Raw genomic sequence first — 12,831 nt, forward strand, 5'->3', positions numbered from 1 at the left:
TACTTTTCAATAAAGTAATTATGTATATGTAAAATAAGGTTATTTATTTTCTTTTCTCTTTTGATGGGAATATAAATAAGGTGATTTATTTGCCTTTGGTGATCAGAATATGCATGCAGCATGCATTATATTTCTTGCTTGAAGGTGTATGTTGGCATGAGTATGTAGTTTTTTGGCGGAGGTTATATGATCTATATAATTCTCAAATTTGATTTACTTTATAAAAATTTGCTACTATAGTGGTTAAAAACATTTATTCCAAATTAAAAAGTTTCAATTTCCCTTCTCAGTACCACCCTTTCAAAATTTTCTCTTAAAATTTATTAGTTTGGTACTTTGGTATGATACATATATCCATCCCGACCAGAAAAAAAAATAATTACGAGTCCACAATTCACCAAGTTACTTTCCCAGTAACCAGTCCAAATAATATACGTGGCATTATTCCAATAAATAATATTCTTTTATCATATGATCAAGGGCTAACATTAACTGTTGGGCCGACGGTGGATGATGTGGATCAGCACCGCCCAAGAAAAAACAAAGGCTGTACTGTACTTGTTAAAAGATGAGATGAGACTATGAACAAGATGGGCCCACAGACACTGCCTTCTAATCTTCTGTGGCCTGCGATTGGCCTGACTGAGGTCTTAGTGGGCCCATTGCGTATGTGTCATATAGGATCCAAGGACTTGTAGTTGATATACGAGAAACAGTGAGCCTACGTGGCATCATGTCAGCTTTGATTTTAAACGGGCTTTCTCATTGGCTGGTTATGATGGCTTTGCCGCCCCTTGGATTGGAATTCTGCTGCATACAAATTCTTTGCTGATATTATAACAATTTCCATTGACATAAACTTTACCTCATTCATACGTATGCCTACCATTTTTTCTTTTTGTTTGTGAACTTGGGTTCACAGCTCACAAGTGATAAGTTGAAAATATTAAAAATGTTCTTACTGACAAGATAAAATATTTGTATTAATATATAGTGAATATGAATTATTAATTAAGTTGATTCTTAACATATAGGAGAAGAAAGTATTACCCAGAAAAATATTATCGGATTCCAATTTTTCTTGAACTACATGGTGGGCCCTACATAAGTGCATAGATTCTACAATAGGCTATTTACAAAAAAGTTAATAAAATATTTTAAAATTATAAATAAGTTAATGAACATTTCTTATTCCAAAATAGTTATCATTGACTAAAATAAATGAAATGAAATTATACATTATACAAAAAATGACATAACAAATACTATAAATTATACCCACTGTCATTAACAATGGGTTGGGGCAAAAGGGTAAAACGAACTAAAAAAAAACTAGTAATAAGTTGGGGCCCGTGGAGCTATTGATCAAAACGTAATTTATGAAATTATGTGATTGACTAAAATGAGATAGGGAATTTGGTATTGATATTTTTGTAATTTTGAAATATTTTATTGACTTATTTGTAATTATTTATTCTAGAATATTTATCCTACAGTTTTCAATATTTCTTGTTTTCCTCTGGTGGACACAGTTCTTCTTTAAATATTTCTATATTGTTAGAATCAGTGAATCACTTGGGTAATTATTTTTGCATAAATATTCTTATATGGGGGGTGGGGGGGGGGCTATTCAGACCACCCAAAAATGCTGAGTTCACCACCCCATTGATTTTTTACCCATTTTGCCCCTGCATAAAAAAAAACTCACCCCTCTAATTTGGCCGGCCACCCCTCCCAGCTTTCCCCCCCGCCGGCGCGACCCAACCCAGCCCTCCCCGCCACCGGCGCGACCCACCCAGCCCTCCCCTGCCATCTTCTCTCTCTCCCCTCTGTTTGCCTCCCTCCCTCACCGGACCACCATAGGTGGCCGGCGCGACCCCATAGACCTCCAGATCGGGGGTCGCGCCGGCCACCCATGGTGGTCCGGTGAGGGATGGAGGCAGACAGAGAGGAGAGAGAGAAGATGGCAGAGAGGGAAGAGAGATCGGGCGAAGGGAGATCGGGCCAGGGGAGGGCTGGGTGGGTCGCGCCGGCGGCGGGGAGGGCTGGGTTGGGTCGCGCCGACGGCGGGGAAGGCTGGGGTGGGTCGCACCGGCGGTGGGGAGGGCTGGGAGGGGTGGCCGGCCAAATTGGAGGGTGAGTTTTTTTTTTTTATGCAGGGGCAAAATGGGCAAAAATTGGTAAAAAATCAATGGGGTGGTGAACTCAGCATTTTTGGGTGGTCTGAATAGCCCCCCTTCTTATATTTCTGTTCCTTTCTGGAAGGAGTTATTCTGGGCCTTGACTTTATATTACAGCTATCGTGGCAATAGCTTACTTAAGCTCAATAATGCTGCCTTGCCAATTTTGGGCCAGGCCCAGGTTGGCCAGAACAAGACAACAGTACAGTGATCATACCGTAAACGACGTCGTTTCGCATGCCGGTGATTGTGCCCTCCTGACTGGCAGAGCATCAGTCCCCAGAAAATAATAATTCTACACAAGGGTACAATCCGAATCCGAAGTTAATACCAAAGGCGGGAAAAAGAGCCGTTGCAAACCAAACCTCAAATTTTGGCGCCAAAACCCATTTCACTCGGTTTCGGCTGCCCGCAATATATTTCGGGCAGCTCTCTCTCTCTCTCTCTCTCAAATCTCTTGCCCAATGCTCACTCTGATTAGGCTTTTTTTAACTTTTTGGCAAATTGGGTGTGGACACCGTCAATCAATATATATACCTCTTATTCCTCTACACAAGCTCTTTCGTATTTATTTTCTCTCAAAAATAATTCTTTCTTTCACCATTAATTCAAAGCCAAGCCAAGCCCTCTCTCCCATTCCTTTTTCTCAAACCGTCTTCTTTCCCTCTCTTTCTCTCTGCTTTCTCTAGCCGCCTCAAAAACTAGTTTCACAAAGAAAAGAAGCAAAGACCCTTTCCTCTTATTCCCTCTTCTCTCATCTCTCTCACCCTCTGTGATTCCCTTAGCTCGTTTTCTTGGTTTGTTCTGATTCTCAGACCAAAACCCATCTTCTTTATTTCTTGCCTCATTTGGATTCCTTGCTGTTTCTCTTGATTTGTTCTGATTCCTAAATCAAAACCCACCTTTTGCTTCACTTTGGTTCTGTGTTTGCTCTGTTTTGGGCTGGTTTGAATCAACAAAAAGAGCAATTTCTTTCCTGGATTTGGTTCTTGCTGAAAAAATAAAGCTTTTGTTTTGGTGGCCTTTAAAGTAAAAGATGGGTTTTTCAAAGAAGGCGCAAGGGGATGGAGGACTAGAATCCGAAGGCAAGAAGTGGGTAATCGCCGGACTCTCAGTACGAAACTCGTTGAAGCCGATAAAGACAAAACCAATAGGTAAAGAAAGCGAAGAAGTATTCGAAGAAGAGGCATGTTCAACAACCCCAACAGCCAAAGAAGCCAGAATACCAGAGAAATTTTCGTGCCCGCCAGCCCCAAGAAAGCGCCGACCTTCTTCAAGGTGCAACTTCCATGGTGTGAGGGAGTTCTTTACCCCACCCGATTTGGAAACAGTATTCAAACTCCATGTGGAGAAAGCAAACTGAGTTGATCGAGATTAGGCTACCAAGGAAAAAGAAAATTAGAGCTGAGATTAGGAGTTTTGTTGTGTTTTTATCTATTTTTATTTTTAGCCTTTTATGTATGTGACTCTCTATCTTCTCTGTTATGGGTAGAAGCAGAGAGGAGCTGATGTTGTACAAATTTAGATATGATATTTTTATGTAATGGGTATTCTAGTTTAGGTAAAGTTTTTCGCTTAATGAGGAGAAGAGTTCATATTATTATCTTTGACAAGTTTTTAGCTTTAGTAGATATTTTGGCCTATCTTCGAACTTGGAACGGAATATTGAATTAGTAGCAGTACTGCTTGTTTATTTTTTAACTTTGGAAATTTAGTAGCACTGCTTGTTGTTTGCTGCTTTGTTTTTGTTCATTTATCAGTGCTATTAAGGTAAGCATGGCTGGTACATAAAGACCTGTGTTCTCTCTGTACACAAAGGGTATGGAATTTATGTAAATGAGTATTCTGGTTTAGGTATAACTTTATAAGGTTCTGCTTTAAGCAAGGGTGCATATATCTTTGCATGAGTACTTGAGTTTATTAATGTGCTTGTACGAATGGAAAATGGGAAAGATAAGTAAGTGGACAAGGATTATTTTATATTCTGTGGAAAAGATTAGTAATGAAGATACAAAAATACTTATCAAATATCGATATAGAAAAAAATTAAAAAAAAAAAATTTTAATTGTAAAAGTACGAAAATTTTGAATGGACACTTCTAAAAAAGAGAAACATCATACAAATATTGAAAAAATTGTTGATATAAATATATAATACGATGGAAGTGAAATTATATAAATTTATGTCACTGTTAATTTTGAGATTGCTAAACATGGCTGGCACAATCAGAGAGTACTATAGTAGTGATCTCTCTCACTGGTTTTCATGGATATGGAATTTTGTAGCACTGAAATAAGTGTTGCCAGAGTACCTTCGTTTTTACCCTCAAATCACATCTCTGCTCTGCATCACTGATCAAGATTCTTTGCTCTATAATTCCTTGCTACATTCATCAACTCTCTCTCTCTCCCCTCATTTTTTTTATTGAAAATAATCCTAACCCTTAACTTAGTCTAATCTTAATTCTTTTTCTCACTCTCTCAGTGTTTGGGTTAATTGTAAATTTGTAACTCTTCTTTTCCCCAACAACAAACAAATCATTAGCAATTGGGCCGGGATATGTGAACTAGAAGTTGAAACCCTGCCTCCAATTTCTTCCTCCTCGCTTGGTCATCAAGTCTCCATACACAAACACACGTGTAGTGTATCAACACCAGTCAGTGTCTAGGTAGTAGCTAAAAACCCAAAAGTTGGCCTAACAAATGAAAAAGTAAATCTTTTTCCATGGCTGAGAATTGAGATATATGCTGCACGGATGCTGCTTCATAATTGATTGACTGTGACAAATACCTTATAGTCTTATTAGCTCAAGTACATTTTCTCCATGCTCTGCCAAGCCCTCTTTAATCTTCCTTATGCCCCACTCGCATCATTATGAATTTATGACCTACCTCACCTCGACCTCTATGGAAAAAGCCAAGTTCAGTGTAATATGCTTCTCTGATTGTCAAAAGGACAAAATACAATACAATATCAGGGGATAGATATTTAGATAGAATCCTATGTGGGGTTGGAGGGCTTGTTTGGTACAGCTTCAAGTTAAACGTTTCAAGCACTTTGTGACAAAGACAACTTGTAAATGTGGTGTCTTTGTTATCTGCCAAATTGATGTGTTTGTGGATAAGATTTGGGCATGCTTATCATGCACCAAACCATCCAGTTGTTTATGTGCATGATCAAGGGGATTCGTTTAAAACGTGACAATGGGGAGTTCAGTTTATCTAATCTAATTATCTAAGGTTTTCTTTGCATATTCTTTTCATAAAAAATAAAAAAAGGGTTCTCTTGCAGATAAATATATAATGCATATTGAACAAAGTACTCTAGGGATTAGGATCCTTTTAGGGTTTTGGCTTTAAAGAAAGTGTACAGAGCAAAGTTGTAGTAAAAATTAATGTCCTATTTTGTCATATTGGGTTCACTTTGGATTTGGATAAGCAACAGTGAGCCCCTTTAGCGGTGCAGTTAGACTTAGGATGCCACATGAAGTAGATTATTTTTAGTGTTTCCTAATGAGAAGTCAGATTGTTTTGACTTTCCGCTTGTTTCCTTTTTTTTTTTTTTTTTTTTTTTTTCCTTTGGGCTTTGGCTCAATATTTTTTTATTAGATTTTGCAGAGATACTAGAATTGATTGCATATACTCTGCAGAAAATTTCTATATGGGTTTTTTGTAGTTAAAATTTGTGACATAAATACATAATTGACTATTTATCATATAAAAGAGGTCTATTTATTAATTAACCATTTTTTATTGAAGAAGTGGAAGTTTTATCTGCATGACTCACTCTGTTTTCATTTAGTATCCCACTCTCGCACCAATAACTCATTAGCTAGCATTAGAAATCACTTTTTTAAATTATTTCAAGAGTGCTTAATATAATGGAAGCAGAGTGAACATTAAGCCTTGATTAGCATGTTCTAATCTAATTCAGTAGAATCAATTAATGTGTCACTTCAATATATATGTAACGATTAATTGCTTGTAATTGACACTGGGTCAGAGTCTCAAAGAAAACAGTCCTTGTCGTTTCCTTTGGTATTCCTTTTCAAACGACAATTGGCAAATCTGAGATGGAACCTGATGAAGGACTTGTGTTTGTCCTCATTGAACATCTCTGTAAGCATGTCCTTACCGGGCTATTAATTCCTTGATTTGTTGTCTGTGTGAATCAAAAAAAGAGACTCGTCTCTTTTGGAGAAGACAACATGAAATTTGCATATATCACTCCAATATGTATATACATTTCAATTGGATTAAAGTGAATGACCCTTTTTAATTCTTACTCAAATCCGACTGATTTATGTGGGATCTGATACTCCTACTCATCATGGTCAAAATAGAGAGAGAGAGAGAGAGAGGTTTTGACCCGTTATCAGTAAAATAATTAATTGTTGTACTTGTATTTGGTGGCTTTAAGCTAATGCTGGGCTAACCATGATGTCAAATTGGGATAAACATATATATAGTCTTGTTTTGCATCAGAATATAATAACATAAAGAAGAGTGTTATCATGCCATTAACCCCATGTGACTACTAGTGCTGAGTGCTAATTAAGCAGCATCCCCAGTACTGTAGGATACATAGTGATGCATATATATATTAGTGATTTTCGTTTTAATTATTTGTTTGTGGGCATCAGAGAATAACTGTTCCATGCATGACCCATGTTACTAGCTAGGGTGTTATTTGGAAAGAGTAATGTTATTTGAAAAATGTTTTGGTACTTAAGTTTGAGTACTAACTTGTACTCACCACCAATTAAATGAGTTCATGATGGGATCCACTATGAGAGAAAAGATAATAAACTCTATCATAAGCTCATTTGCTTGTTGTTTAGTACAAGGTTGTTATTTAAACTTGAATGCCCAAGTTATTTAAAAATTGATTTGATCAGTTCTTTGAAATATGATAGATAAATAGCAAGTTTGTTAATCAAATTCAAATTAATTACAACCCTATATATATATATCTCTCTCTCTCCCTCTTAGAGTAGCAAATTGCTTAGCTAATAGCTTGTTAGCCAATGATGTAGTAATATAAGAGTAATATTAATACATGCATAGTATGCATGATTTCTCCAATATTATGAGATAGATGTTCCTGTTCCATTTAAGCAAAGTTAAGAAATACATTACCCACGTGGATGTGGGCTAGCTTACACCAAAATACCAAAGAAATGCATGGTACGTTAGCACTGATCACCATATATCATATATAAATATATAATGCTTCCACAGTCTAGTACAGTGGTTTTCAATGGAATTAGTACATAGGCTGCAAGCATGAATATGACATGAGAGAGAGAGAGAGAGAGAGAGAGAGAAGAGAGAGAGAGAGAGAGAGAGAGAGAGAGAGAGAGAGAGAGAGAGAGAGCGCAATGGGGTTAGGGGGGATATAATTGGAGGATAGGCTTAGAGTTAGTGGTTTTTTTTTTTTTTTGGCCATGATAGAGTTAGTGGTATTAAATGAAAGAGAAGTGACAAAGATCAGATATTTGGGTAATTAATTAAAGAAATGGGATTGGGAAGGAATCCAATGGATGAAGAGGAAAGGTGGTAGAGTCGGTCGGTCAGACACGTACACATGGGCCTCCCAAGGAATCCTAAGACGATGAAGATTCTAACGTTGGAATAATAAATTAATAACGTTATTTTTTTTGGGCCAAGAATAACGTGAAAACTTTAAACCTTTGTTTTCCCACACTTTACAAATACATTAATAATTTAATACCATATATAATTATTTAATTAAATTAATTAATTAATATTGTTATCGAACTTCGTTCCCTTTGGCCTTTCTTTGGCCCTCACAAGCTGACTTTTGTTTTACGCGGTTTTAGCCCACCCCAATGTCCCAGACGGAGGACCCAACCCAACCCACTTTGCTGCCCTGCCCGACCTGCCCGTTACTTTTGGCGGGAACCTACTCTTCCTTTAGGCAAACCTTAAATTTTTGGATTATTCATTTCGCGCCAAAAATATTTGAAGCCCGCGAAAAAAAGTGGGCCGTGTGGCGGCTCTATGCTTCCTAGCTTTTTCCATGTTTTCTGAGCTCTCACGCAATTTTCATTTTCTTTTCCTTTTTTTCGGCATTTACTGTAAATTTGCACGCACCGCTTATTTTCTGACTGGCCCCACTGATTTCTATTCCAGAATCCTGACCGTAAATTATTAGTCGGAAGTGGGTCCCACACGGGCCATATTCAATGGATTAGATTGAAACATAAGATCCTATATTTTTATCGGCACTCCCAACTCAAATTATTATTGTATCAGTTTTTTTTTTTTAAGCAATTATTGTATTAGTTCAGATGAGGTCTAATTTATTGTGAGAGAATGTTTTATAAGATAAGAAATTATTGTATGTGATCAATCTATTCAAATTGTAACATGTATTATTATTAAAATTTTAAATTTTAAATCATAAAAATTTAATACGTATTATAATTTAAGCACATACAATAATTTTTTTCTGAAAGTATCGTTCAGATGACGGTAACAGACGAGTAACAATTGGTTTTTTTATTTTTGATTATCAAAAGATTCAAAACTCTTTAATTCTCAATGCATGTAAGGACCTTTTTTTCTTTTCTTTTTTTATGTAAGGACTTTAAATCCTACGCGGGTCCAATGCTCTTAACCAATAGCATTGGGGGCCCAAAAAGTGTGTTTGGGTCTGGAGTTGACAGCAGGTTATTGGCAGGCCTGACTAACAAGCAAGTAATTGCAGGCCCACGCCTTAAGCTGAGTAATCTCAGCAACAGAGCTTTCTTGGGCTATAAGATCAAACTAAGCCCAATTACATACCAACAACATATTAAAAAGAAGCCCACACAGAAAATAACCTAGAACAGAAACTTTTGTGTGGGACTGGTATTACCACGTGGTATTATTGAGTGACAGAACAATTTACTCAAATAATGACATTTCATCAATACCACGTGACAAGAATAACCTCACAAAAGTTTATCTCTGCTTATGATGTTTTGAGAGCATAACAAATTATAGAAAATGAAATTAAAGCTTGATTTCTTGCAATAAGTTATTCATATCTTCTTGGTTTGGCAACCAATTAAAAGTGGGATCATTGGAGGAGAAAAAAGAGTGGAAGATGAACAAGGCATCAAGGAGGAGATGTGAAACTTGAGTCTCTTCAAAGGATTATAAGAGAAAGTGGGGAAGCTAGCAGCCAGTAGGGTCTTTTTCTCGCTTTGGGGATTGATTGTATCTCAAACAGCAACCTCTATTTTGCTTCAAGCTGTATGCTTTTGAGTTTTGGGCCACAAGTAGATGTTCTTTCTAAAACAAAAGCTACACTACAGTAAGCAAGCCCACCTAATGCGAGAGTACAGCCAGTTGGTGCCTAAGGCAGGAAGTGATGTGTGAATTTCTAAAGAGCTGGTTCAGTAACTCTTACGGCAGCTGTAAGCCTGTAAAGTTCATTTTAGTATTATGACAAATAGTAGGCAAGTTCTAGTGTACACGACTCAAAAGGGCCTATATGATGCAGACTTTTGCTCGAATAAGGTTTATAACACTTTTTGGGTGTGTGCAATATCACATGTGAGTGGGCATAAAAGCCTGGATCCATAGAGATAAGAGAAGAACTTACCTATCCCCATGTAAGATTTTTCCTAGAGATAAATACGAGTTTGTATTGTATAACTTTTCCAAATAGTAATATAAGGTGAATGAGTTGTTTTAACTCGCACAACCTATGATAAAGACAGGTATTTAAAGTGACATTTGCATATCTCAAGAATCAATGTGATAAGCACTTCTCATTAACAGCAGTTTAGGAATTAAGAGTGCACCCAATTACACAAGTAAACCTTAATTTCAGAAAATGACAATCAATTATCTACTTCCAATTATAGCTCTGCCCTCTATTTCTGGAAGAGTGGGGTAGGAGGAGGGGGTTGAAATATAGAATCCAACCAACCAACCAAGAGAATGACTTTATATCCAGAAATCCAACCAAATAGGAATGACTTTACATCGTCCAGCATATTATATATAGAAAAAAGATATGACTTCGCATCCATAAATGTTTCCACCTAGTGAGTATAGATTTCCCAAAGGTTTAAACAACCAACACAAAAAACAAAATACCAGGACATTTTTTTTTTTGGCCAAGACAAAAAACAAAATACCAGGACATTTGAAAGACCAGGAACCAACCATGGAAACTCAGGGAGATGGAACAGCCGGGAACACAAAAACAGAAGTTGATATTTCGTAGGAGAGCTCAAAGCTACTCGGAACTGAACTAGATGCTCAACTATGCATTTTCAAATGTGATAGAAGAAAACTGAAAGCAAGGGTTTTCTAAGAACCCCATCAAACCATTTACAAGAATTTCAGTTGAAAAGATAAAATTTGGGGCACGTTTATCCACTCTTCACTTATCATTCAAGTCCCAGCAACAATATATATGTTCTTAAACCAACTCCGGAAACTTCTATACCTGACCAAAATATATAGTACTTATCCTCACTACACAACCAGGCAATGTTTTCTGCTCCAACACCCCAGGAAAACTTATATATAATGTTCCTAATGATTGGGCTCTAACCACACTGCATAGTTTACCTGTAGTTCTCTGGGGCATTGCTCATAAAACTAATAGATATGCCCACTGTATTTGTCCCCATCTGAAAATTAGTGTATCACTTCCTCTGAAGTTGCAAATTTGCAGGAGATTAAGAACTTGAACACAAAATGTTCTCACAGAAAATGTACGGATCACTCAGGAAACGAAAAATGATAAAGAAGCATAGAAATAAGACACCTCATAATCAGTCCACAATTGTATGTATGCAATGTATGTGTAGCATGACCATAAAGTCAGAGTCAATGCAAAGGGATTGGTAGTTCTTGAATTGCTAGCGTACCAAAGAAGAAGCACTCAGTGTACTTGAAAAGAATTATGCCTTTCTCATTGAAACAGAATAAAATAATTAAGCTTAACTGAGGATATTCGTATTATTTATCAATACATCAAACATCCGTGTACACATATATCACAATCGGAGCATAAACGCTCCTAAAGTCCATAACATTTCAGACAAACAATTACAATAAAAAACAGAACAAGTGGTGTGATAAATACCTGTTTCATTTGAAACATTTTATTAACATAAATATACATTAGTCGTCTCACCGAATCAAGTTATAGCTTCGATGAATTTATGTGATGCCCACGCCTTTGCAACATCCGATATTTTGCTTTGCTCAACCTCCACCCGTCTCAGCTTAGGAGAGTTCAGAACAAAAAACTCAATTGCCTCAGCTCCAATCCCACAACAGCGCATAATATCAACATTCTCCAAACGCTTACATCTCTTAAACATAGAAAGCATGGCTGCATTAGTAAGCCCTTTACACCCTCTCAATCTTAAATCAACCAAGTAGTTACATGAAAATAGCATTGATATGAAGTCTTTATCAAGCATCATTTCATTATAAGACAAATCCAATTTCTTCAATTGCCTTAAACTCTGTCCTAATGTGGACAACAACCCTGGTTCTCTTTCAACCACATCACAATTTATTAGTGCCAATTCTTCAAGGCCAGAACTCATGGCAATCCCAATGGCCTTTAGGCCTTCACCACTGACAAGGCAGCAACTTTGAAGTTTAAGACTTGAAAGGCTTCTGAAATTCGTTGCGACAGCCAATAGATGATCATTTTTAAGGTCGAGAGGTAATCGAAGATTGAGTTTTTGCAAATTACAATGACACTGGCTGAAGAACCTAAGCAGACCCTCACTGCTACAACCATCATAAACCAAAAGAGAAGCAAGAGAATCACAGTTCTCGGCCAATTTCAAGAGAACCCCATCAACTATACTCCTACAAGTCCTGAGCTCCACTTCTCGAACGCCCTGTAAGCACCAAACAAAGGATGAAAAGGACCCTCCATCACCAATTCCTTCACAGCTCCTTAACTGCAATTTGTTCAGCTTTCTACAGCTTCTCCAAAGCCAACCCAAGCCCCAATCCCCAGCTCCAATTCCAGACAAACAAAGACTCTCCAAACCCAATTCTGCATCAGAATCCTGGTCTGCACAAAACCCATAATCCCTATTGGCATCAACTGCTTGTTCAAGACCTTCCCCAGAGCAAACCCAGATTGATAACTCTTTCAAACAATGAAAATTGATGACCCACGTGAGGAAGAGAGGCCTATAGAGATTGATAGATAGAGAGGTGAGGTGGGTACATGCTGTAGAGAGAGAAGTGAGAGAGGAGAGAGAGACAGGACCAGCCAAGAACCTGAGGCTGTGAAGCTGGGGACAAAAGGAGGGGACTAAGAGAAGGAGGTGATCAGAAAAAGTGGTTGTTGATGTGGTGGTGGTGGGGTCAGGAGGTAGGAGAAGAGAGAGAAAAGAAAGGAAAGGGTAGTGAGAGAGGAGGGAGGAGAGAGAGAGGATTGTGGAATCGTGAGGAGGGGTAAGGCGGAGAGAGAGAGAGGTTTTGGAGGTGCGGTAGAGGTAAAGCCAACGCTTGCAGACCAAAGAAACACAAGAGGATGAAGATGGTGGCAGTCTTTGGAAGATGTCTTGTACAAGTTCATCACAAAGCAACATGTCCATAGCTGCTCTCTGTGCCTCAATTCTTCTTTCCTTGGACTTTGGAGTTCACA

General features: G+C 37.6%; 2 protein-coding genes across 2 annotated transcripts; one reads left to right on the forward strand and one right to left on the reverse strand.

Annotated features, from left to right (window-relative positions):
* The first annotated feature begins 2,765 nt into the window (after positions 1–2,765).
* Positions 2,766–3,772, forward strand: LOC147288794 (cyclin-dependent kinase inhibitor SMR3-like protein). The gene has a single exon (XM_086242076.1). It carries the CDS (start codon positions 3,217–3,219, stop codon positions 3,541–3,543), a length of 327 nt encoding a protein of 108 aa, XP_086098202.1. The 5' UTR covers positions 2,766–3,216; the 3' UTR covers positions 3,544–3,772.
* A 7,371-nt stretch (positions 3,773–11,143) lies between these two features.
* LOC147288795 (RNI-like superfamily protein) lies at positions 11,144–12,831 on the reverse strand. The gene has a single exon (XM_086241292.1). It carries the CDS (start codon positions 12,779–12,781, stop codon positions 11,351–11,353), a length of 1,431 nt encoding a protein of 476 aa, XP_086097418.1. The 5' UTR covers positions 12,782–12,831; the 3' UTR covers positions 11,144–11,350.

Source organism: Dryas octopetala, chromosome 4 (genome assembly GCF_963921425.1).
Source record: "Dryas octopetala chromosome 4, drDryOcto1.1, whole genome shotgun sequence".
Lineage (NCBI taxonomy): Eukaryota > Viridiplantae > Streptophyta > Magnoliopsida > Rosales > Rosaceae > Dryas > Dryas octopetala.

Bases quoted from the DNA above. Each gene is read 5' to 3' on its own strand.
- LOC147288795 (XM_086241292.1), bottom strand. From the start codon at position 12,781: ATGGACATGTTGCTTTGTGATGAACTTGTACAAGACATCTTCCAAAGA.
- LOC147288794 (XM_086242076.1), top strand. From the start codon at position 3,217: ATGGGTTTTTCAAAGAAGGCGCAAGGGGATGGAGGACTAGAATCCGAA.